Source organism: Orbicella faveolata, unplaced genomic scaffold (assembly GCF_042242905.1).
Source record: "Orbicella faveolata isolate gen_17 unplaced genomic scaffold, um_ofav_v1 contig_46, whole genome shotgun sequence".
Lineage (NCBI taxonomy): Eukaryota > Metazoa > Cnidaria > Anthozoa > Scleractinia > Merulinidae > Orbicella > Orbicella faveolata.
This window is the reverse complement of record NW_028301576.1, coordinates 5,654,712-5,680,627: the sequence shown is the minus strand read 5'-3', so window position 1 is coordinate 5,680,627 and position 25,916 is coordinate 5,654,712. Positions and strand designations below refer to the sequence as shown.

General features: G+C 41.6%; 3 protein-coding genes across 4 annotated transcripts in view; 1 reads left to right on the top strand and 2 right to left on the bottom strand.

Annotated features, from left to right (window-relative positions):
- The first annotated feature begins 1,870 nt into the window (after nucleotides 1-1,870).
- On the top strand, nucleotides 1,871-10,306 carry LOC149098121 (transcription factor HES-4-like). Its single transcript, XM_020776666.2, has 4 exons — nucleotides 1,871-7,077; nucleotides 7,312-7,407; nucleotides 7,941-8,028; nucleotides 9,215-10,306. Exons 1-4 carry the CDS (start codon nucleotides 7,024-7,026, stop codon nucleotides 9,700-9,702), a joined length of 726 nt encoding a protein of 241 aa, XP_020632325.2. The 5' UTR covers nucleotides 1,871-7,023; the 3' UTR covers nucleotides 9,703-10,306.
- Nucleotides 10,223-25,916, bottom strand: part of LOC110069183 (gamma-aminobutyric acid type B receptor subunit 1-like) — a 25,308-nt gene continuing 9,614 nt past the window's right edge. Inside the window, exons 6-18 of one of the 2 annotated variants that reach the window (XM_020776665.2) lie at nucleotides 25,832-25,897; nucleotides 24,843-25,034; nucleotides 24,095-24,322; nucleotides 23,413-23,476; nucleotides 22,879-22,962; nucleotides 22,090-22,240; nucleotides 21,144-21,273; nucleotides 19,476-19,583; nucleotides 18,364-18,486; nucleotides 17,386-17,561; nucleotides 12,875-13,034; nucleotides 11,984-12,136; nucleotides 10,223-11,205 (exon numbers count right to left, since the gene is read on the bottom strand). In XM_020776665.2, the coding sequence (XP_020632324.2) occupies nucleotides 11,086-11,205; nucleotides 11,984-12,136; nucleotides 12,875-13,034; nucleotides 17,386-17,561; nucleotides 18,364-18,486; nucleotides 19,476-19,583; nucleotides 21,144-21,273; nucleotides 22,090-22,240; nucleotides 22,879-22,962; nucleotides 23,413-23,476; nucleotides 24,095-24,322; nucleotides 24,843-25,034; nucleotides 25,832-25,897 (1,755 nt within the window). In that variant the 3' untranslated portion in view covers nucleotides 10,223-11,085. Of the gene's footprint in view, nucleotides 11,206-11,983; nucleotides 12,137-12,874; nucleotides 13,035-17,385; nucleotides 17,562-18,363; nucleotides 18,487-19,475; nucleotides 19,584-21,143; nucleotides 21,274-22,089; nucleotides 22,241-22,878; nucleotides 22,963-23,412; nucleotides 23,477-24,094; nucleotides 24,323-24,842; nucleotides 25,035-25,831; nucleotides 25,898-25,916 lie in introns of those variants that run through there. The other variant, XM_089278473.1, reaches the window with a different exon arrangement.
- Nucleotides 15,359-17,093, bottom strand: LOC149098120 (protein CFDP2-like). The gene has a single exon (XM_089278504.1). It carries the CDS (start codon nucleotides 16,679-16,681, stop codon nucleotides 15,770-15,772), a length of 912 nt encoding a protein of 303 aa, XP_089134630.1. The 5' UTR covers nucleotides 16,682-17,093; the 3' UTR covers nucleotides 15,359-15,769.

The following is a 25,916-nucleotide window of genomic DNA, read 5'->3' as shown; positions in this document are numbered from 1 at the left end:
TACCAGGACGGCTTTTGTTCTCTCGCCCCAAGATTGGGGCGATTGCTCCTCCTCGATCTTGTCAACTACCGTCACTCTACTGTTCGATAGTTGCCTTTTCCTTGTTTCGAAACGGGTCCTGGGACGAACCATGTGAAGCGAATATACGTTTGCAAGATAAGAAGCATGCTTACCAAACGACTTTGAACTGGCCTCGTTTTAAAACATAGGCATTAGGCAACCCGGTAAAGGCTCATTCTTGGCCAGGAAGAATCCAAAGCGGAAATGAGAGTTCCACGCGGATAGTAGAAAGAGAAAATTCCCTGGCGGAGAATCTTAAACTCGATGCGAGTAAGTTCTTGATAGTTTTGCGAGACTGGCCACACGAAGTAAATGAGATCACCTTACCTCTAAACGGAAAGGTGTCTCCGGCGCCGAACTGCAGTTCAAAGATCGACCGGCCAGACACGAGGGATCCAAAGTATCACATTCGTCCGCATCCAGTAAAATAACATTCGTAGTTTAACTCTTCCTAAGAAAGTGAATATATGGCGAAAACGTTTGATTGCCGTTTGTTTTGATTTTTTAACCATTTTTTAACATTTTTTAGTCTTGTAAATATTTTGTCATAATATTAAGCGAATTTTATGGCGTAAGTGAGAATAGTCAGGGTATTTTTGTATGTTTCTCGCTGTTAAATGAAATATGCGTTTAAGAGCAAATAATCTAACGCTTGTTTTGAACGAATTCACTCTTGCTGTATTTGGAGTTCTCGATTCGACGCACCTCATACCCTGTGAGAAGGGGTGGGGGAGGGGAGGGAGAGAGACTCTCTTCGGGCAGAAAGAGAAAGAATGGGTCATGTTGCAGCTCTCGTAAGGTCTCGCATGAATGGTTTGATACCCTTTGAGAGGACAAAAGAACAAACAACAGAAACAATGCACCTAGCCCTAAAACAATAACAGCTGCTAACAATGAAGAGAATTACAAGCTTACTAGAGCTGCTAAACTGCCGGAAAGAATCTTCACTCACAGAGTACTCACCTCGGCCGACCGATCCTAAGCTCGTTGAAGTTATATTTTTGAAGGTTATGTTAAGTCGTACTCAGTTACTCTGGACACATGCAGCTAAATACACACAGGCCCTATTAAAAAGCTAACCATTCCTCAGTCAGTGCTAACATAAGATAACCGAAGCGCTAAACAGTGTAACGGAGTACCCTTCAGGTTAACCAAAGTGGTGTTTAGGCTGACCGGAGTACATCAGTTTTGATTTGGTGTTATTCTTGTCTTTAGCCTCTAGTCTCTGGATCTCTAAAGCAATTGTTTTTATTTTGGCTTAGGTCAACCCGGCGTTCTCTATTTGAGTGGTGTGTTATTGCACCAATTATAAATATTATAAGGTAGATTTCGATCAAAGCTTAAACAAAATGTTGCTTGAGTCGAGCAGTTTATTTTTTGAAATTTCCTATTAGTTGAGTAATCAGATCTCAACACCGCACTCAGACAGGATAGTGTGCCTGTTGTTTTGGGGGCTTTTTTTGACCATTTCGCCACACGTGCGTCCTGACGTCACTTCTTCAAAGGCGTATTATCTTTAGATGCTGGATGTTGATGTCTTCAAACGTCTGTTATCCGTAGATAGGTCTTTATTTGAGAGAAGCGGTGAAAGCATGTGAAATTTTAGTGAAAACATCGAGCATTTTTTCACCGACTGCACCTTACGGCGGATGAAATTGTAAAATTATCTTCGCTGTTTCCATAGACTGTTCGGAAAGAGAAACAAAGCTGTAAAAGCTGTGTGGCGTCTGCCGTTTGCAGATCTTGTGATCTTTTACGCGGTTTTTTTTTAGCAATTGTTTTAAAGAGAAAGTGGGAAGGGGGGGGGGGGGGCGGGGCTGGCTTGTTACAATCGACTGACGCGCTTAACAAATTTGATCTTCATTATTCGTCAAACGAGCATCCTAAGTCAATCATTCAAAGTCAATCGCTGTTATTTCCATATGGCCACAGAGACTCTTGCAGCGATCAGAGCTATCACATGGAAACCAGCCATAACGTGTCCCTGAGTTGTCGAGTTGTTTCGAACGAAGTATCCAAAGAATCCTATTATCGCCAGGTCGCTAATAAGTTGAGTACGCCAAATGCATGGAAGTCTTCACAGGAAAGTTTTGTTTCATCCAGCTGTAAGATTGAAATTCTAACTTCTTTGTTACTCGTACTGAGAACAAAGTCAAAGAAATCAGTCACGCGAACCGATTTCAGTGATCGTTTCTTTCCTCGCCAAGCACGCACACATCACGTGTATTGCTGTATGATGGGTGGGGATGACGTCACGAAAGCACAGGCGGTCATGTTGGATAGCTGACGTAATCAAAATTAGCCATGTTCTAAACGAACAAGGGACTGGGTACGAATATTTAAAATCGATTAATTTGAAAAACTGAGCCTGTAATCTAAAAGAGCATCTAAAAGTTAGGACGTGTACTAAATGTCAGTGCTTTTGGTTTTTTTTTTTTTTTTTTTTTTTTTTAATTAAGCTTCGGCCTACTGTAACACATAACGAAAAAAAAAAAAAAAATGGCCAGGGGAGCCGCTACAGCTTAGCCAATTACAGCGGCTCCCTTAGGTTCAAACACAAAGACGTAATACAGTTTTGAAAAGCTGTGGTGTATGGTTTGGAGGGACCTCCCTCCAACTGCGCAAAGCCATACAAATATTCGTACCCAGTCCCTTGCTCCTTTAGATACTAATCCAGCACATTGCTTCCTCTAGTCCCTGGTCTTCTCTCTCTGTCACGCAACGCTGTACGTTCTCTCTTGAGAGCGTAGCGTTGCGTGACAGAGAGAGGGCCAGAATGATAATTACACGGAAAAGAAATGCATGAAATCAAGGTAGCTTGAAAAGGGTGCAACGGTCTTCATTGATCCACTCCTTGAGCTAGTAAACAAACAACACAAAGACTGTGTTCTTATCTTGTATTCCATACGACCTGTGGTTGAAAACCTCTTCAAAGACCCCCAAGTCTATGGCCAAAATGATAAGTAACTTCATATCCTGTTTTTCGAGCTCGCATTTAATTACGATCCACCCACAGTAGAAAGCGTTTTTATGGACAGCAGCTCTTGTATTTAAGTTAATTTATGCTCCTTTTTTCCTTGCATTTCTCGGCTCGAAACAGGCAGCGAAATAAACATGCTGAACTAAAATTTAAATAAGGGCATTTTATCGCCTTTTTATGTACCGCTCAAATGTGAACATCAACATCCGTTCCCCCGCGCATTCCCTTCTTCCCAAGGGGAGGGGATGTAGGAAATTGACGCCGTGTGTGGTTGATATTGGAGTGGGGCATTCTACACCATATGGGAGGGGTAGAAGGGATGTGACAAAGTTACCTCGTTATCATGCACGGTGATGCTAGGAAACCAGAAGAGACAGCTCTGTGGATCCAAACAGAGCGTTGAAAACTTTGTGATTTGTTTTGGAAGGAAATGTACAAGAAGTTTTTGTTGTGCAAGGTTGATCTCATAATTTATTGATATATAAGCAATACTTTGGTAACAGTGGAAGTTCAAAGCGGCTGTTCGAGGGTGATTTTGTTTCTTTTCAATTACTCTTTTTGCCACAAGTTTTGCTCCGAGGGATACAATTCTTGCTTTCGGTTAAATGAAGATAAACAAGTTTAATGCCGAGAAGTCCTTGACTCGGAAACCGTGTAATTTAAACTGCCAGCGATTGGAAAAAATGCTGTAACGCTCGAGTAAACTCGTGAGTTTTTTAATTTTGAAGTAAGAGGTAAGTTCAAATGCCTAAAGTGGTTTTGTACAAACTCGATACAAACTCAAATTGCTTAACTCAAATTGCTCAATATTATTCTCTTACCGTACATCATTGTCAGTGTTTAGTCGTCTCTGCTCTATATGACAATAAGCTATAGTAGTTCAGTCAGGTATTACGGAAAAACCGTTTTGCTGCCTGAAAGAAACACTGAGAAAAGCCGCCAGACGGTCTTCCAACATGGCGAACGGTTAATTGAAGTCACGTGACCGGACATACTATGCGAGCCGCGCTTTCTGTGCTTTTTACAGACCCTCGGCAAGACGCCAACCTAACCAGCGAACGGACCTGTTTGTCACATTCAGAACACGTGATAGGAGATAAAACTAACGCTAACACCAAACGGAACGAATACAGTGCTTGAGCGGACGACTGCGACTACCCACGTGCGAGTTTCTGAATTGTTTGGCGAGTTTCTCATGGAATTAAAGTGACTTTTGTTGAGGAATTTCTCCATTTTAAGTTAATTGTAATCTTGCAAGTGCTTGGTCAAGTGTACTCTTCTAGATGAATGCAATACAGTCCTCCATCCGATGTGTGCAATTGAGTTTACCCACGTCCGAAGTTCCTGCCTTGACGTGTGGGTTATTTTAGGGTCTCTTCGGTATCAGTCAGTCGATCTTCTTAAATCTCTTGAAAATCCGTAAAATTGTTTGCTTTTTACTTCCTAACTGATTCCTGATGTGCTTTGTCTAAAAACGAAAAAAACAAAAACAAAACAAAAGTTGAGAGGAAAAAAAGAAAATCAATCGCTTATGCTGGAGTATCCATGGACCACTTCTTGCGTGTTTCGGAGGAAATACCGTTGTCGACTCAGTAGCGGGCTGCACCATTTCATTATATGATAATTGCCTTATAATAAGACAGCTGTAACAGCTGGGGAGTTAAGATGTCTGTCTCCAGACTATGTATGATTTAAGGGCCTTTACTCTTCCCGCCGTTGCTTAGGGAACGATGAAGAACTGATCATATACGTGCAACGTTATTAAATTTAACAATTCCCCGATTTTGAGATGTGGCGTTAAGGGCGAGAAGTGGCCAGTTTGAGAACTGTTGTTTGAAGTTATGAACTGCTTGTGGCACTCTGCACGTTGATATCATGGTAAATGTACGAAACTCTTTTCTCTAACCTTAAAAAAACGTATTCTTAAAGACGAGTCAATGGCTGAAGGGGAAATTCATAGCAACACGAGGCTCTCTTTGAGTGTCGAAAAGTCGTTTGTCTTTCGTCTCGACTGGCCTTTGTTTTACCGAGTAAGTTCATAAGAAATTGCACAAAAAAGCGCCTCAAACGTCAATTAAAATCTTAATATAGAACGGACATGTCCAATTCTTCACGCCTTATAATTCCAAATGGGTAATTAAGCGACTCTAGAATTGACTATATTGGGAAGGTTCCTCAGCGGCAATCCGACTTGAGCTCTGTCAGTTTCGAACGATATAAAATTCTATCGTCGCGAGGCGTTGTCAAATTGCGTATTATAAAAACTAGTTTCGTCCGATCATCAAACAATTCGAACGGAGTCTCTCAATAAAAAAATACTCATTTTATGACAGAGTAATCTGACCGCAGAGCTCTGGAATAAGCTAGCCCAGTGCAGTTTGGAGTCCGTATTGGAAAGATCTACACAAAGTTGACTTTATCGCATAAAGGAATTTGTCCAAATTTTTGCTCAATATCTCTAAAATGACTCCAGATCTAAGAGGAGAGCATTTTATCTTCCATCGTTGGTCTTCAGGGACCCTTACATTTCTGACGGTATTTGTTGGAAGAACAGATTCTGGTTCCAATCCCCTGGCAGGATGGGTTTACTAATTTTCTTGAATTACTTGTCTGACTTAAAGCCGAGATTTAAGATGCTGATCAGTCAATCGACCAAGCAAAGGAAACCGGGAAATAAACAGGTTGAACGAAGTAGCTGAATAAAACTGACGGGGGCCACGTGTTGTTGCAAAATGTGTGGGCAATAAAAATGCGCAGTTTTAGTTTGTCTTTAGCTTAGTTTTTCAAATATTTTTGTCAAACAAGGGACGGAAGATAAGCTTGTGTTTAGATAATGCCTACCTGTTATTTATAAAGTCGTGAAAACACCTTTTATTGGATAGTTGTGATTGTCACTTCCTTTACTAAAATAATTTTGTGTGAAAAGCGAGGGCAAGTATGCAACGTTTGAATTTTTTCGCAATTGTTTATTTATAAAATGGACCTGTTTGTCACTTCTGGTGATTATGTAACAAGCGCTTTTTTTAGTCGAAATCTGCTGGTTTGACACGGAAGAAAGAAAAAACTGCCGCTTGGGAGGCAGAATATTTTCGGTAGAGGAAAAACAAGAGTACTTTTGGTGCGTGGGAACCTTGCGATGGCATTGTTTTGCAAACGTAGTGTGTTGTAAAGACTTTTGTCCTGAGCGGGTGTGTACAACAATGCAGGGAAACAAAACACACTTTGCAAACAAAGCCAAACACGTGCTCTGGAATATGGCGTTGTAATGCTTTATTTACAGTGCGCTTTATGAACTTCACAATGGCCCCGTTGAGTGATCACAATGTATCACGTCCGATTTTCTAGTAGACCATTCCAAAAGTCGTTTGTTTATTTTTCACAGCCAATTAGCTCAAATCGTTCTCACGGCCCGAGTTGAAGTCATTCCAAGTGAGCTTTGGAATATGGAAAAAGAATCTACGCTTGACATTAATTTGTGAAGTGTCACTAATTCGCCTAGCAGACTTATAGTCTCGATCGCTAAATGCCTTTTATGCGTGGTAATTGGCTCGGCATACAGCTTTTATTTCACGGGGGTGCCGTTTTTTCTCGCGCGAGTTTGTCATGAATGCGCACTTTAGCTGTTGGCTTCCCTGTTCTCGCGCTATTTGCATAACGCATGCTGGGATGGTTTTGTCTTTGACAGCAAGCGACCAATGACAGGGCTTCGTTCTCACGCTTTCTGTCTCAGCTGCCAGCGAAAGCCAAAATACCATTCATCCAACAAAAATGCAGGCTCTTTTTAAACAAAATGTGATGATAATAAGCTGGGGTTGGGAACTCAGAGCCAAGGATTTTCCCACGGCTGGGAAGGTAAATAAAAACGCCGTGTACGCCGAAGTTACGTTCATTTGTCACTCTGGTTAGTTGCCAGAGGATATCGAAAGAAACATTTTAAAACATTCGACTCGGAAAATCGTAGGAAAAGAAAAACTAAAATAGCGATGGTTCAGGAATCTACAAAGTTAGGAAAAGAACATGATTCGGAAAGCCGCAAGGTATCCTTGTGCAATTTTTTCCTCTGGATTTTTAAAGTGTTTTCGTGTACCATTACTGACTAGTCAGTGTGGCTCTTTTTTTCCGAGGCAGCTCTTTGAACTCGCGCCGTTAAAATGTTCATCTCAATTTGAAAGTCACAGTGCTGGTGAAGTGCAAGTCGGCCCTCATAAGCGTATTTGATAATTTTGAAGGTTAAAGGCAAAAATATATTGATGTTTTGTTTTTTTTTTCAGTGGTCTAAGCCAATCATGGAGAAGAGAAGACGGGAACGGATCAACCGAAGTCTAGAAGAACTGAAGAGACTTGTCCTTGAAGCGCAGAATAGAGATGTAAGTATACTGTGCTGTGTCAGCAAAAAAATCCTTGTAATAATAACAGGACAAGTGTTCACTAAATGTCGCGTTTGTTGAATGAAACCTTTTGTTTAAGCCCCGCTTACAAGTTTAGAAGACATGTTAAGGTTACTATCGCTAAGGGCATTGTTTATTGTCTGTGAATGTTAGGAGTAGCTGGTAGTACATCGGAGCTGAACTACCTCGCTTATTGCACGCAGGGTCTGATATCATGAGCTTAGACGTGCTGTCGCTTTTCTTTGAGCTTATGCAAACAAGTGTTATTTGGACTGTATTTAATATCCATAGCATGTCACGAAAAAAGGACATGAATTGTCATCAGCGAGTTAATGAAATTAGACAAGTTATTGATCACGTTAGCCTTTCACGGTTGAAGTGATCGGCCCCTTAAACTAGAATCATTTTAATAGAAGCTTGCGATTTGATTCGGTTGTTAATTGCCCGTGGAGGATCCTGCTCCAGTGGGTTAAGAAGCTTTTTCAGGCCACTAACGTGTTTCATTTCTGCAGAGTTCTCGGTACACTAAGCTGGAAAAGGCAGACATACTGGAGATGACTGTACGACATCTTCGAAGTTTGCGACATCACCAGCGAACAGGTAACCCATCGCTCGACAGCGCTAATGACAAGTTAATATACAAGCAATCAATGTCAGACTGTGCAAGCGTTGTTTAAATCGCTCAGTCGTTAGACGTTTATAAGAAGAACACGTCACTAGACGTGGCAGGTGCATGAGCTGACATCTGGAAGAAGCTTTTTACTTCTTTAATCGCCTGTCGATTAGTTATTGAACTGAATGAAAAAACGTAAGGGTCGTTATTATACTTATAACATTAGGGCCGCAACGCCGCCGCCTCCGGCAGTCTTCGTACGGAAAATATATATATTTTTTTATGTTATATACAAACTCCAAAACTTTCGCCAAGAACATTGAAAGGAACAATAAGGATACGATTGATTATCCGTTGTGGTTATAGTCATTGTAGTTAATACTATATGCAGATTCATTACTTTATTTGTACAAGTTGATAACCGTTTTGTAGGTGGTGGAGTGTAGTGGCAGACGAGTGCATTATCTTGGGCTATTTTTAATAGGCTTAAGTTTTGACTTATTGTTCGTTTGTCTTGAGCGGATGTTAATCGCAGCGGATGTTAATTCGAGTGAAAACCTTTTAGTACTCGAATTTGTTTTGGTATATAATTGTATTTGGGATTTTTAGGCAGCGTTGTTTATCATATAACTTGGCATTAATGAACTAATATCTATCCTGTCTGTGAAGAAGTCGCTAGTTTGATTTGTTTGCAATGTCATTTTGTGTCAGTTGTAGTTATTTTTGTCTGCTAAAACCTTTATCTCAAACAAAGAGAAAATGGATTAACACTCCTCAAAGCAAACAAAAGAGGTACTAGTCATGAAAGAACGAAAAAATGTGATTGTGTCAGTGACAACCTTTGCTGCAAAAACTCAAGGCAAAGAAAACGAAAGAGGATACGCTCGGTGTCTCGGCGAATTCAATTTTTCCATACATAAGTAGATGGAATGAAACCTGAAACACTGACGAGCGAGAGTGCTCAAAATTAGGATTTAACCATTGAACTTGTACACAATTTATTGTGAAAAATAAAGGTACATTCACATTCACAATTGTGGCTCGAGGGTGGAAAAAAAATCCGTGTGAAAAGAGGAGCGTCACCCAGTTTTTTTAAATGCAATTAGCTAGAGGAAAATGTTTTATTGACTTGATTAGCTGACGTTTTATTATTATTTTTATTTTTTTACACAGTGGTGAGTAGTGCCGACCCACGCGTTCTACTGAAGTACCGCACGGGCTACAGCGCATGCGTGGCTGAAGTGTCCAAGAGTGTGATAGGGGACGAGCGTTTGGATCCCGACATCAAAACACGAATCCTGTCACATCTTGCCGGCTGTCATGGATCTCAGCGAGCGGGCAACGGCATGGCGCTACAGTCCACTTCGAGAAACCCTACGTCGATTCATTTCGGCACTACAGGGGACTTTGCAGGGAAGAAGCAAAGTCGACTGATACCTAGAGACACTCAAGAATCGCGCTCCTCGCAAGCGCGGGCCAGTATTTCTCCGTACATGGTTCAAGCCCATCGAGTCCTCCCTTCGACAGGGGCCATCCCGCTTCACTATGTTCCTGTTTTAAGTACCGACTCTGCGACCTCTTCAGGAATGCACCATGCTCTGGTCCCAAGTGGGCCCTCTGCAGGTTTACACCTAACAGACCCCTTGTGGCGACCTTGGTGATCAACAGAGGTTGAGAATATTTAAATGGGAGGCCTTTGAGAATATAATGAAAGGAATAAAGTATTTTTAAAAGAGTAGCGTTGATTACACAGTCCACATTTCGAAAATAAGTATCAGTGTAAGCTAAGTAGTTCTTTTGTTGAAGGTCAGTAGCTCCCAAGCCCATCTGCGTATGCTTTGATCTGCCAGCTCTTGTTTAAAAGGGGTCTCGTCTGGCCATTCTGTAAATACCTAGTTGTCAATCATTTAAGTGCCTTGGAGCTTGATTTGTCTGTCACATTGTTCAGTGAATTCATTTGAGAATTGTCCAACGGTTGTCGTCTTTACAGCTTTGTAGGTTTTAGGCGCAAAACCGTATCTAGATTTTAGCCCGACCTTTACGAAGATGAAACAAAGTTTGAGAGCCTTTTTGGTGCCAATATTTTGGGACAGAAAGGCGAAAGTACAGTAGATGAGCCTTCAGTAGCGGCATGAATAGTATAGAGCATTGTTATATACAATTGTAAATACACAAATTAAGGACAGTTAACGTTCTTAGAGATTTATTGTAAGTATGAATAAATGATTCTAACTAAAAAATAAACTTGTTTTGACATACGGAAAAGAGTTTTTCTTTGTTTGTCAAAGTAACAACAAAATCCTTACCCCTTCAATAGTGTTGTCTCGTGTAGCTACTGGTGTTTCGAATCACGAGGAGAAAATGAAGGAAATTTGAACATTTCGTCTGCCAAGAACCTACAACAGTGTGTAACTGTGAAACTCGTATTTCCCACGCGCAAGAGATTAAAGAAAGAATAGCACACTAAAGGGGCTTGGACTGATCGTAGATCATCGTAGAACTGACTGAAATATCACAATAAGGGCTTAACACTGTAAAACGTTAGGGACTGGGCGCTTCCTGGAAGAGAAAAACCTGGAGGCGAGGGTGATTGTTTGCTACTTCAGTTAGAAATTTAATACTAGGGGGTAGGGGTGGTAAACCTGCGATAGACACGCATCTCTTTATGGGGAGGGGAGGAGACACGAATACTCCAAGTAGCTTAACGTGACAGAAACTGCGAGGTAAACTCTGGCTACATTGGCCATTTGGCCTGACGCAGACTTGAACTTAAGCCCGTTATACAGGTTAAAACTTGATGAGGACTGGTTCGTCTTTAAGTTACAAAACAGATAAGTCAGTCAATACTGGCGAATCCGTTTCAAATCTTTCGGTTTCTTCGAGAGGTTTTCCAGAAATGTCGAATGACGACCCTGGACCAGTTTTCGGTTTAGCGACGTCCTACAGATTACTGTGTCACTTCGTTTTTCTAACCAAACGCCTTGAAGAGCACTTGAAACCAGTCATGTTTCGTCGTTTTCTAATTCCCCACGGTGCGCGCCCTTCTAGTTTGTGTCAATGGGTGTCATATTCCCAGTAGTTTTGAGTTCTATTTTCAGAGGATGTTTTACCGCTCCTGATGAATTCATCAGGCGAAGTCTCAGCTCTCTGATTTCCTTGTCTTTCTGTATGAGAAATAAAATTAAAAAACTGTCATTTAAAGCAAATTTCTATTCCGGAATGTTCAGGATAGAAAGTATGTTTGTTTTCTCGTGGGTTGATCCTGTCACAGCAAGCACCGACCATTGAAATCCTGAAACAACAAGGCCCGGTCCAAACGTCCAGCTGTACATGAGCTATTAGGTTCATGTAACGTCCAGCTGTACATGCGCTATTAGGTTCATGTAACGTTTAACATATGAATCAGTACTAGTTACGACCGACACATTTGTATTTGGTTCGACACTGTCGTTCTATTCGACTGAGGCAGTTGAATAGATCGGGAAAAGTTCGACTTCGATTCAGACGAGGAACTTGACATGAGCCGAATATAATGCACACATTACGGATCCACAGTATGTATTATATTTTACATGAGGTCACGCTACGGCAGCCATTTTGGTGCCCCAAAGCAACGAAATGGCGGCCGATATGTTGGTCCCAAACGAAGTTGAGAGTTGATCAACTCTTATGCAAACACTTTCTTTTGCATGGCCGTTGTCCACGTGAGTGGAGACGTCTTATAGTCAGCCTACTTGTTAATGACTGACTTTCACTCAGTGAGGAGCGTCACGTCGCTGGGTAAACAACTTCCCAGACAACTATGACTGTGGGCTCAATCTGCAGCTAATGGCCCTTGTTTTCTTGACTCTGATCAGTGATCACATCGATTTTCACCAGTGTCAATATTGTTACAAAGCATCCTTGCTGTACAAACCGGGTACAAACAAAATCGTTTCTTACGTCGTTAAGTTTTCTCTTCAAATCTATGATTTGTCGCTCTGTATCGATATCAACTGTTGACATTGTGCCGTTTGTCTCCAGAACCAAAGCACCGGAAGTAAACGTTCGACACAACTGTTCCCCAGACTGCAGAATTCTTTTCATCTCCAGCACCTGCAAATGTAAATATACAGCTAAACAAAAACATTTACAAGTCTAGAGTACGAACTAATGTAGGTAAACAATCAATGTCTTATATAGCAATCGACCGCTGGAAAGATCTTGTGTTTGCATTTTCGAAGCAAATAAAACGTTTTATACCATGCCATAGAACATACAGCCAATCAGAATGCAGGAAAGCTGTTGTATATTCGACGGTATTGCATCCCACCTTCCCATCATGCGCCGCGCGTATGTTGCACTGATTGATCTGGCCACTGTATTTTCTACGGTAGGGTATAAAATATATAGTTATGAAACGCTCTCTCGTAGTATAAAGGCTCGTGTGTTTACCGATAAAAATAATACAAGTGACTGGTGGGCGTTCCATAGTATAACATGGTGTGCCATTTCTAGATGTAAAATTATCTAATTAGAGCGGTTTTCAATTGAGTGTCGAAAGTAATTAGACAATTACTTTGGTTTTGGTTTTGGTTTTACTTCGGTTTGAGATTGGCTGAGTGGTCTAATTGGTAAGTAATTGGTTTGGTTTTGGTTTTACGACACTCAATTGAAAACCGCTCTATGATATTAATGAGCCTAATGAAAAATCACTTAATTACTAGTTAGAAACGAGAAAAAAAAACTGTTACTAAGAAGTAATTGAACTCTCTCAAATGCGGAGATAAGCACAAAACACAAAGGCAATTCTGAATACAAACTCATGATAGAAGAAAGATAGAACATAGATACCTTTGGTATAAACACAAGGCATAGAGTGATAGAAGTGCAGATAATAATACAAACAGATACAATGGAAAACGAGGCGTCAGGCTGCTCCCTCATGGCTAACGATATAGGCGCACCAATAACGCACAGGATAAACACATTGTACACAGACATCCCAATGTACCTGCAAAACAAGACTACATTTACCTTATGTCAGATGATCACTGCACCCTTTGGAACCCAATAACACGGCAAGTTTAGGTTTCTTTCCAAAGTTTATTGTAAAACTCGAGAAAACATTTTATTGGCCTGAGTGGTTCCTTCTGACATCTTAAGTGATCACGTGCTGGAGCGCTTAGCTTGTATTTGTGTCCCGTGTTTCTTAAGCCCCGTCCACACTATGCTAGAGGAATTTGAAAAGCGAGGTTCACTCTAGATCTGAAAACGCATCAAATGTTTTCGTCCACAGTGCGCCGGGCGAACTAAAAAACGCAACATTCACCGGCTATTTTGGATTTGTGCTTGAGCAAAACTCCGACAGGGAAGTCACATGATTCTCGCGGCGCCATCGTTTTCGAAAAGCCGGCGTTTTCAAATTTCTCCGGTTTGAAGAGCGAAAAACTTCGTTTTTGTGTCGGAATAATGTGGACGGTAGGAAACGCAGAAATAAAGCTGCGTTTTCAACTTTCTCTAACGCCATGACTGTGGAAGCTTAAGGGGCCTTAGTATATTTAGTAGTGCATGAGTCTTTTCATAATTCTGTGCAGTACACTCACTCACTCATGCCCTTTACGCCTAAGTGGCATGTAGGGCAGCAATATGTTCCCTCCACATCTGTCGGTCCCTTGCCATAAACTTGATGCCTTCCCAGTTCTTCCCCATCTCCTTGATTTCCTTCTCCACCGTCTGCCGCCATGTGATCTTAGGGCGGCCCCTCTTGCGTTTTCCTTCTGGCGTCCAATGCAAAGCAGTTTTCGCAATTGAAGCTTCTTGGCGAGCGACGTGGCCAATCCACCTCCAACGTCTCCTCATCAGGATGGTAGCCATTGGTTCAGTTCCACACCGTTCAAAGAGATCATTATTCGAGATGACATTAGACCAAAAGATGCGTAGGATACGCCGAAGGCTCTTGGTGTGAAATGTAGAGGGGTTTGATGAATCCTTCTCCGTTAAGCGCCAACAATCTGAACCATACAGGAGAGTTGTGAGGACGCAGCTGTGATAGAGATTCAGCTTGGTACGAATACTCTAAGTGGAGGAGCGCCACACCTTATTCATCATGTTGAGCGAGTTTCTGGCCTTGTTGAGACGGCTCTGAATGTCCAGGTCAGTTTCTCCATCTCTACTGATGATGCTGCCGAGATAGGTAACTCTGTCTGTGTAAGGAAGTTCTTCGTTATCAATCTGGACTGGTCGTGTGTTGGTAGTATTCAGCGCCATAATTTCGGTCTTTTTGCTGCTGATGTTAAGGCCAACTTGCTTTGCAAAGGTGTTAAGGCGTTGCGTCTTCTCTTGAATGCGCTTGTGGGTGCGTGATAGTAAGGCAAGATCATCAGCATAATCCAGGTCTTCCAAGTACGAAAAAGGTGTCCATCTAATGCCCCTGATCTGATCCTCAGTGGTACGCCGCATGATCCAGTCCACAACAAGGTTGAAAAGTAATGTGGACATGACACACCCCTGCCTGACACCAGTGTGGACTGTCCAGTGTGGACAAATAAGATGTCACCATCGCCAACACAGCAGGTAAAGTTGTCATAGAAACTTTCGATGATCTCAGCAAGGTGGGAGGGGATTCCATACGCTCGTAATATCTTCCAGAGGCTGTGTCGATGTACACTATCGAAGGCTTTGGTAAAATCTACAAAGTTCACATAGAGAGTTCGCTGCCACTCGGTACTCTGTTCAATAATATTTCTCAGCGTGAAAATATGATCGATACATCCGCTTCCTCTCCTGAAACCTGCCTGTTCCTCGCGGAGTTTAAGGTCCACAGCCAGTGATAGGCGCTTCATGATGACTTTCGCTAGGATCTTACTAGGAGTGGATGATAGTACAATGCCATGCCAGTTGCTGCATTCAGAGAGAGCTCCTTTCTTTGGTATCTTGATGATGATACCCTCATTCCAGTCATCAGGGATTTTCCTTCTGTCCCATATGGTGTTGAAAAGTGGCTGCAAGATGTTTGCGGTGGTCGCAGCGTCTGCCTTGAACAGTTCAGCATTGAAGCGGTCTTTGCCAGGTGCCTTGTGGTTTTTTAGAGAATTAATGGCTGCAATGATCTCTTCTTCCTTTGGTGGTCCGATGTCAGCACTTAGGTCCTCCTCAGCTTCTGGTATATCAGGCTCCTCTTCTGGTGATGGTCTGTTGAGGACTTCCTTGAAATGTTCTACCCAACGTGCTTCTTGGTCTTTCTCAGTGGTGAGGAGCTGTCCTTGTTTATCTCGTATGGGGGCATTTCTGCTGCCATTATATTTTCCACAGATCAATTTAGTGACTTTATAGACATTCCTCTGCTTCCTTTGCCAGCTCTTCCATATATGCCCTTTTGTCGGTTCGGGTCTTCCTCTTGACATGCCTGTTGGTTTCTGTGTACGCCGCTATATACCTCTCTCGGAGTCTGGCTCATCTGCTGTCATTTATCTTCTTCTTCAGCTGGCGTCTTTCCTCAATAACCTGCCACGTGTCTGCTGTAGTCCATTCTTTCTTTTTTCTAGTCTTCTGCATCACCAGACAGGTTTTACTTGCTTCATCAAAGATGTTCCTCCCTTGCTTCCACTGTTGATTTACAGCGTCTTCTTCTTCATTTTCTTGATGGTCTATGTTACTCAGGGCTTGGAACCTGTTCCTCAGCTGTAGGACAAAGGCTTTCTTAGTCCTAGGGTCTTGTAGTCTGCTGATGTCATATGTAGGGGTGGTTTATTTGTTTGGTCCAGCTGCTCTGAGTTTCAGTGTCACCTTTGCAGTCACAAGATGGTGATCGCTGCTTGCATCAGCCCCTCTTTTTACTCTTACGTCAAGCAGGGAGCGTCGCCACATGCTGTTAACCATGAGATGGTCTATTTGGTTTTGATCCCTCCCATTTGGGGATGTCCAGGTGAGTTTGTGAATGTTGCGATACGGGAATAAAGTTCCACCAATGATCATGTTATTGAATGCACACCATTCTACCAGCCTCTCGCCATTTTCATTCTGCAGTCCACAGCCCTCTCTTCCCATTACCCTTTCAAAATTCATGTTGTCTGAGCCGACCTTAGCATTAAGGTCACCCATCACCAGCAGGAGGTCCCTACGATGAACGTTCTCAAGTGTCGCTTGCAGCTGCTCATAGAAGGCTTCTTTATCTCTGTCGTTGCTGTCATTAGTAGGTGCATAGCATTGTATGATGGACAAGTTAGTCCGCCTACCCTTTAATCGTGCTTGAATAATCCTGCTGTTAACTGGCTTCCACTCCATTAAATACTTTTCCATTCCTTTCTTCATGATGATTACAACTCCCTCGTGATGTAGATCATCTTCTCTCCCAGAGTAGAGAACTGTCTCTCCTGTTGTTGTCTTCATTCTCCCAGATTTTGTCCATCTACTCTCACTTATGCCTAAGATATCAAGTTTGTAACGCTTCATTTCAGCAATGACCTGCGCCATCCTACCTAGCTCATACATTGTTCGCACATTCCAAAAGCCAATCAGTGTTGTTGTTTTAGCGCTGACGGCTCCCGTTGTCATGACAGTGGCTTCCTTTCGGCTTTGGCCATTGTCAGTCATTCGAATCCTATTACCTGCAGAGTTTCTGGTGTTTTCACTCTCGGCATTCGCTGCTGCCCATGGCATGGATTCCGGAGGCTCGTGCTGCACAGATGATTCATGTAAGTTACACGTTGCTGTTTCCGTAACAAGAGCTTTTTACATGACAGGGTTGTTAGCCCTGTGCAAAACCCCCAATCCTGGAGGACCAGTAGATTGCTGCTGTATGTATGTATGTATGTATGTATGTATGTATGTATGTATGTATGTATGTATGTATGTATGTATGTATGTATGTATGTATGTATGTATGTATGTATGTATGTATGTATGTATGTATGTATGTATGTATGTATGTGTGTGTGTTCGTGTGTGTGTGTATGTATGTATGTATGCTCTTTGTCTGGCCCCTAACCTTCGACCTGTCTGGCATGGGTGGCCCTACCAGGACCTCGAGAGGTCCAGCCAGCATAGCTCTCAGGCTCACTGGAGCACGCAAGCCCCCCCCCCCCCCCCCCCCTCCCCCCCACCACAACAAGGTGGCAATCTAATTCGGGGGAGAATTCTGTGCAGTGAGCTTTCATTAAGTTAGTGATGAGGGTTATGTTTCAGATGTTAACCGTCTTCTTGGAAGAGAGAAAACGTCGACGAGAAAACAAATTTCAATTTGTCTTTTGCCTTGCTGACAGAAATAAATAAGTAAAAGAAAAAACTTATCAATTAAGCTACATAAATGGCGACTTATCCGTTACAATACTGTAACCGTACGTTCTTGCTTTATTATCACGTACTTGGAATCGTTAAGCGCAGTTATTGTAACGTTTCTCGTCTCCCAAGCCAAAAACGCTCCAAACAACAATAGCAGTCCTTTGTAACCACACAGTATTCCAAGCCAGCGGTATGTGTCCTTAGACTCGCACAGCTCTAGTTGCTTTACAAGTAGGACATCTAAATCAGAGTCTAAAGACTGAGACAGAGCAATAAGGTTATTCAAGTTTTAACTGATACAATGATCCAGCAATCTTTGTCAGACACTTGTGATCGACATTTCGCAAGTTATCTGTATATCACTATAAGTGATTAACTTAAGTAATTATAAAAGGCAAACGCTAACTAGCAAAAGTTAATTGTTTGCAAAAAAAAAAAAAAAAAAAAAAAACCCTTTGGCTGTTAAAATGGCGAATGACAGTGATGCCACTCCATAGTGCTCTGGAATCGTGCGATATTATATAATCGTCGAATAAATGCCATTCAGAACTTATAAATAGCGAATAAAACGACACGTTTGTAAGAAAATTGCGTCTGAAGACAATTGGAACTCTTGCCTATCAACATAACAAGCGTAAGCCTTTCGACGAAGAAAAAGATTACTTGTCATTTATCTTATAGCACGAATCTTCCGTCCGACAAAGGGCTAACACAGAATTAGCTCTATATGAAAGTTACTTATTATTGTTACATATTGTTATTATCACGATTGTTTTTAGAGAGGTTTTCAACTGAGTGTCGTACCCTAAAACCAGGCTCAAAATAAATCACAAAGGACACAGATGTAACACAGTCAACCAATCAAAACTCGGAATAATATAATTACATGTAGCTGATGCGAGGCGCGGGAAAACATGTGCGAGCGAGTAAACAGTGGTTTTCGTTTTACGTTTGATTGCATGAAAAAGTGGCCCGAGTTTTCCAAGCCAATCGTGTAACGTAGTCCTACAGAAAACCAATTATTTTCTGACACTCCACGAAAACCACTCTATTTCTCTTACCTCTTGTGAAAACTCTCTCACAGTCCTTGTCATGGGATCCATGACCTGCCATACCGCAAGGTAAATAACGTCAACCATGACAAGCAAACAGACTACAGCGAACAAATGACGATCCTTTATAACCTGAAAAGAGAACATGTTAACTTATCAACACACAGTGACTACAAACCGCTAGGACAATCGAAGCCCACGGTTTGACGAACGAGAGTGGTTGCTAAGCAGCGTTGTATAGCTTCAGGACTCCACTGAACAAACAACGTGCAACTTTGTTGATATAAGCAGCCAGTTTGTGTTTGTCTCGTTCCTCACCGCTTCCAATGATGTGAACAAGTAACCGCCGACTATCCAACGCATTACAATGGAATCCCGCCGTACGGTCTCCTCGTTAATACGGTCACTCTTTTTGTCCCTGCGAAACGCCCATAACGCCCAGTTATGTTCATCTTACATTGTTAATATTTCATGCACTGATTCAAGTTCCAATTTTTCAGTTTAAAATTATATCTGCATTCCGGACGCTTATTAAAGAACAGTTGTTTAGAATTGCAATAGACCATTTTACAGTTGTCTGCTCAGTGACCTGGCCCTTGTATGGCAGCGAGGCTAGAGTTGACCTTGTTTTGATACAGGCCTCACAGCTTTTGTCATGTAAATGCACCTAGTTAGCATCAGAACAACTTGTTTTACACAACAAAAGCAGTGAGGTCTGTATCAAAACAAGGTCAACTCTAGCCTCGCTGCCATACAAAGGCCAGGTCACTGAGCAGACAACTGTAAAATGGTCTATTGTGATATATCTGTTAAGACGTCACTCAATTTTAGCCCAGTCGTGAGGTGTGATCCTATCACTCCTTAATACGGCCACCCCATTAATACGGCAGAATTTTCATGGCCCGTTGGTGACTGTATTAACGGGGTTCCACTGTACTAATTATTTGCACAGTCCAACAAACAAGAGTTAGCATTGTTATAACTCGAGTGCTTGTAATTTTTTTTTTAACGGGTAATAAAAACCGGAAAATTTCCGAGTCCTTCAACAAAGACTTGTCAATGTAACACTTGTTCCAGTTCAACTGTACACCTTAGCTCTTCTTATGCTTTTCAAGTTTTACCTTTCGTTTTAATTTCTTGTTGGTAAAGATCAGGTGAACTCGCCAGGTTTTGGAAAACATGGCACCATACGCTAAACTGAAGCCTAGTGACAGAGTCCAGGCCCTGCTCTGAAAGAGAGAGAGGGGGAATTAGAGAGAGAGAGGAAAGGAGACGAGAAAGTAATATGAGTAACATTAATAGTTTGAGGCAAATAATAATTTCATGATAAAAAATCGATTCCTGGAGAAGGCTGCAATAACTAATAGAGAACCCAGTTGGAAGAACTGTATCATGTTCATGATCCTAAGCGTCCAATCATTTTATTTCATACTGGAAAGTAAGTGAACAAGTAAATAGGGCCTCTGCCATGTTGACTCTGAGGCACCAAGGTCTAATGGCTGGTTGTGAATTCAGAGCAGAAAAACGTACTGCGCAACTATCTGCGCATCCCAAGCCCTACTTGCAGGCTCGGGTAATAATGGGATTTGCAATGGTGGAGAGAACAGCGGACTGTAATAAGGTACGCGAGAATGTCGTTCGGTTGATATATTTTATATACTTGGGCAAGCATGATAATGTTTTCAGCATTTTACTGTTAAGAAAACAAGTCTGCTCTTACCTGCTGAAAGGCTCTCTTGGTTATATATTCAGTGGCTTGCTTATATGGATGCAATGTGTAAAGTGCGTTTGTGACAAAAAATGTGCCTTTGCCCCGAAATTTCGTGTGTACCGCGGGGAAAATATAGGGTTCGGAAACCTTCTTTAGGTTTATTTTGTCCGAAAAAAATTGATTCCCCACGAAAACAATACACCAGCTTTCCATTAGTGACGTGAAAATGTCGCTGCTCACCGGGAAAATTCAGAAAGCATATAAAGTTCGTAACTTTTTTGTTTACACGACCGGCAAAATTCCTGCCATTTTTTCAAACTTGGAGCCTGGCACACAGCCAAAACTCGCGCATGCTCATTACGTTTTTCCGCTCTGAAGGTTGTGAATCTAAAGCCGCGTTGGCTACCATGGTCAAGATACTTGAGGCTTGCTTTCCCAGTTCCTCTGTTCACAAGTATGTATAAACGTATATTAGGAAATGGCTGGAACGACTAATCTTCCATGAACTTGTATTAATTAATCCATTCAGCAATGGAGTAGTAATACTCCAAAGGGCATATTAAAAATGGGGATTGAGCGCCAGACAGTAGCTCAATTGTATTCGCACATTTTAAGGGCTAATTTCACTCTTCCTTAGTGTCTCCTCACCCTGTTCACTTGAGAAAAGCTAGGAACTTGAGCACCTGGTGAAAAGTGATAGCAACGATAACATTCTTCGAAAGGTTGAGGAAGATTAACCCGCAAACACTCAATACCAAAACGGCGTTCGTAAATACTGCTCGAGATTTTTTTCGCACGGTAATTGACGAGGGCGCAGCCCGAGTCAACTTTCAGGTATTAGGGATTCGTTTTCAGTGGTATAGGTACACGATTCGTTTTAGTATAAATATATTGGTCGTTCAAAACTTTACAGTCACTTCGAAAATGCTAGGCTACTCACTATGTACAACATAACTGATATCTGATAGATAGTGAGTAACGTAGTCGATAAAAGAACGGCATTCACGATAGAACGCCAGATCTAGGTCTAGTAATCTAAACTAATTTATTAATAGAAGTAGATATATTTCAGATTTACCGCGCACACTATCTCGTAACCACTAGAAATGAAGCCGCCATCCAATCCAAACAGGAGCACTGAGATATAACTTAACGTGCATCCCAGCAGCACAGAGTTATTCAGATTAGGACTGGACATCTTGATAAACCTTGTAAAGAAATCAAACCTACTGTTATTATGATTGATCTGGTAAATGTGGTATGGGATAAGCATGACTTGCACTTTGATTGGTAAAGCTAGAGTGGTTTTGGTTTTGGTTTTACTACGGTTTGAGATTGGCTGAGAAGTCTAATCGGTCGTATTAATTGGTTTGGTTTTCGTTTTATGATACCCAGTTGAAAACCGCTCTGATAGAACCGGTTAGTGCAGTTTGTAAATTTCTAGAGTACACAGACAGTCCAGTTAACCAATCGAAACTTGAAGTGAATACATGTACCTGATGCAAAGCGCGGGAAAACGAATGTCAGTGAAACACGAGTGGGTTTTGTTTTACTTCTGACTGGATGAAAAAGTGGCGCGAGTCTACTTTTTAAGCCACTCGTGCACCGGAAACCACTCTATTAAATTGAGTTTCAACACATTAGGGAACTTTGCGACAGCGGCTAAGAAAGCACATGTATAGGAAAGTGTGTATTAAGCTTAAGTGAAAATGCGGATGAGAAACGTTAGTTACAATGAACATCACAGTATAACGAATCAGTTTTTCCAGGTTACGAAAAACAAAAGCATTCTTCTTAGTTTATGCTGCGTGTTTCCTGTTAAGACGTGACTGCAAAGTTTCAAAGCATCAAAGTCTGTATATTCGCTGCAGCCTGGATCTAAAAAACGGGACTGCCGAACGAATTCAAATCATCTCGTGTTTGTGCATTCACTTCTAAGACGGGAAAAGAAAACAGGCCCGATTTGACAAGGAAGCCTTATGATAGACCAGTCACTCCCGATCATTACAAGTATTACAGCATACCTGACGTTCCGTTTAGCAATGTTGAACCACAGGAAGAATAAAGAGATAAAAATAGCAAGTGACGTCACCACCGCCATGAATATAAACAGCGGAAGAGACACCGACATAAGCTCGTAAACAACTTTGGTCCTGTCTGGAGGAGGTGAACCACCTGTTAGGACATCAAATGAGTCACTCAGTCTGACATTAGAGGAGTCATTCGAAACAGTTGTTTTGTAATGCTTCTCTTGGTAAAGCTTAAAATTCGTCCTACTAAACATTCAGTCTCCTAGCCAGGTGGGAACGAGGGAATAACACGCTAAGAACATGCGCACTTTCCGATCGGCCGGGTTTACTCAGGGGGTTCTACGCAGACTACGTTTTCTTATACTTTAGTGTAATAATTAGGCTCTGCATCGTTCTGAGAGTCGATTAACACATTTGGATATTCAGCACATTAAAGCATTTGGAACTGAAGATGTCATAAGAATGTCGAAACATGTTTTGTAAAGTTAAATTTGCTGTTTTCTTTTTAAGATGATTAGCACGCAAAGTGACGCGAAGTGTAGAGATTAAAAGATTCACTAAACTTTAATTTTTTTCATTGATTTTGAGAATATCCTCGATCAACACTTCGTCCTAACTGAAGTTGACAAGAAGAGGGAGTAAAAACTGACATATGTGAAAGAAAATCTCCCATACATGTCATGATCAGCAACTCCAAATGGTATTGAAAACCCCTAACCATTAGAGAATCACTTAGGCATATCACAGTTCATCTTTTAAACGACCTTCTGAACAAAATAATACCTTTCCATGTTATAGCTTCGTAACCTGACCAGGTTATCGTACCCTCACTTAAACGATACAATCCAACGGTTACCTGTTTTCCATCTGTGGACGAGCAAAAAGAACGCTTGTAAGCACTGTAGGTGCGGATAAAGAATGAATGATTACTGATTTCCAAAACAACGAGTGCCGAAGGCGGAACCTTCTAGAGGGGTCCGGGTCATGCTTCCCCTAAAGACTCCCTAAAGTCCCCTTTCTGAATCATTCTAAAAGGTCTAAACCGTAACACGGTGAAAACTGGTAAGAAGTCGGCCTGAAGCGAGATCAGTTGTAAAAATATACAAAAAAATTGTGCGAAAACTTCACAACGTCGGTCAGGTGTGTGTAAAAAATTTTGATCGTTCTAAGTGGTGTCAGTATTGTTCAATAATAATAATACGGGCTCCAATGATTCTCGAAGGCACATGGGTAGATCGCTCTTGGGCCCTGGGCGTCAGTCATACGGGTTATTCAAGCTGTGACGTATAGGAACATGTTTAAAAAAGATATTTTTACCTTTCATTTGAACAATCTGCGTATCTCCGGCTCTGTTTCCCTTGCTGGTGAAACCAACAGGTCCCTTGAGAAACGAAGTTCATTATCAGAAATAAAGTTGAAAATTAACGCTACTACTTTCGTCTACATTTCCGTCAGCAGTGATTTGAGTCATTCAGTGTCTCAGAGATCATTATGCTTTAGAACGATGCGGTGGAATGAACGAAAAAGGCTCTCAACATCAAAAAGTTGACAGGTTCATGTCGTGGACTAGAATTCTCCGCCAATCCTCCGCTAATCTTTTAAAAAGACCAAGAGATTATAAAATATCTTGAAAAGACTTAATTTACAACTTCTCGATAAATGGCGAACACCCTGGCTATGTCTGGCTATGTGGATATGCAATCCTCCGTAGTAAAAAAAATGGCGGCCGTACATTTTACCACAATGCCGTGCGAGCCTTACACAGCCCATACAGAACAAGGAAAGCCGTATTTTTGCAATATTTGTACCTGTGCTAATGACATTGTGTATGTTAGATTTGAAGATTTTAGAACTTTTCTGTACGTTGTTATGACCGTTTTAAAGTTTTCGTGGGCTAAGAACTATGGGCAAATATATGAGTCGCCGTCTTTTTTACTACGGAGGATTTGTCAGTTGTTCCAAGGGAGTCCGCCATATCTGAATGTTTTCTTTAGCTCACCGTCACTCCGGAAAAGTTGGTCCTCCTAAGAGCTTCAGTAAGTGCTGCGGATAAGGTCTTGTCACCGTATGGCACTTTATCTAAACGTGTGTTCGGGGCCATTCTACTGATGGTCCGATTCAATGCCAGGGCCATGGCCCATACTGCGTCATATGCGTAACCACGGTGAACATCACGTGACTTTGGTGAGACTCTCGAATCGTATTCAGCTAAGAAGTCCTTTACCGTCTAAGAGAGAGAAATCATGGTCAGCGATGTATGTTCTTGATCTCTGGATTAGAAATTTGTTCCCTTTTTGTCAAGCAAAACCCAACACTTTCTGAGATATCAAATGGATCTCATTTGTCAAGTCAGCTCTGACCTTTGTAGGAAGGTTTGATGATCTTTAAATCGTCTAGATCTTTAATGGACCAATCCCACAGTTGAGTTGACATTTGGCACCGATTAGAGCCTTGTCGCATGACGTCACAGCAGCCATATTGGTGTCCCAAAGCCTTGGGAGTTGATCTCTTTTCTTGTGTAACGCTTTTTATTATTCCTAATTAGAATTGCATAGCTGCTGGCCACGTGTGTGAAAACGCTCTACTAGCTTGCGAGTTTGACTTCTGTTTCACAAAGTGTAATACAAAAGGCAACAAAAAGACCTACTTCAAAAGCTAAACTTTTAAGTTGCTTTCTCTCACAAAGCCTTATTTAAATCAATCAATAAATTCTGACATTGCAAACGATTGCTCCATCAGTGAAATACCTTTCCGAAGACTGTTTTAGTGCTCAGTCCAGTATTCCATAGGTAGTCGGTTGCTAGGTAACCATCCATCGCTTCAGACAACTCCTGAGACGAACACGTGATACTGGAATCGTCGACTAGCCACCATTCCCTCTCTATATATCCAAGAAGGATCCACACATACTTTGGACCAAACATGCGTAGTTTGTAGGCCTGGACGTATGACAGCAAGGATGGTAAAAAAAAACGTCTGCAAGAGCATTGGCTTAGCTATGATGTCTACTTAGGTAGTTTCTATTCCTAAGTCATGATGTTTAGCCCGGTTTCCTGTGGCAAATAGCTTGTCCCTTCACAGAGATAGCTCCAGCAACAAATTCGCCGGTATTCATTTATACACACGGGAGAAGAGAGGCAATATGAGAATAGACCAATTTCGATTTATTAAAATTCGGCCTAAAACAATAGACTTCAGCACGAGGCTCTGGGGAATAACTACAGTTTATACCCCAGAGCCTCGTTCTGATGGCTATTGTGTTAGGCTGAATTTTGATATATCGAACTTGGTCTATTTAATTTATACATCAAACACGAAAGACAGTGTTTGACCAACTTTCCAAACACGGAGAACGGGGTTGAAAATACGACGCGCAGCGGAGTATTTTTGACGAACTTCAAGGTGTCTGGAAATGCGGTCAAACACTGTCTTGAGTGTTTGATGTATCTTCTCAATCGAGAAAACGGAGAAATAAAATCGTAAATATCTATATATTCTAATTTAAAGATCAGATATCCAAACATCGTCACGGTCATGGTTTCCTTTTAAACTTGATGAATTATCATTGAGTTCAAGAGGAAAGTGTCTTGCTTATAAGAACACTTGAACCCGACCATGGCTTAAGCCGGGACCACTCTGAGGAGATTCTGGCGTGCTAACCGCCGAAAGTTATAAAATAATCGAGCCTTTCGAAATGGAATCCGGTTCAGTGGGCAGAGGTTTAGTTGAAACCCACCTCACAAAAAACTTGTCGAGCTCCTTTTCCAAAAAAATTTGCTAGAATGATTCTTGCTCCTCTGTTCTGAAAATATAAAATAAAT

What these genes read in the sequence shown, in the direction of transcription:
- LOC149098121 (XM_020776666.2), top strand. Translation starts at nt 7,024, where the DNA reads ATGGTTCAGGAATCTACAAAGTTAGGAAAAGAACATGATTCGGAAAGC. An exon ending in ATGATTCGGAAAGCCGCAAG is followed by an intron (nt 7,078 to 7,311) that starts GTATCCTTGTGC and finishes TTTTTTTTTCAG; the next exon opens with TGGTCTAAGCCAATCATGGA. An exon ending in GCGACATCACCAGCGAACAG is followed by an intron (nt 8,029 to 9,214) that starts GTAACCCATCGC and finishes TTTTTTACACAG; the next exon opens with TGGTGAGTAGTGCCGACCCA.
- LOC149098120 (XM_089278504.1), bottom strand. Translation starts at nt 16,681, where the DNA reads ATGCCATGGGCAGCAGCGAATGCCGAGAGTGAAAACACCAGAAACTCT.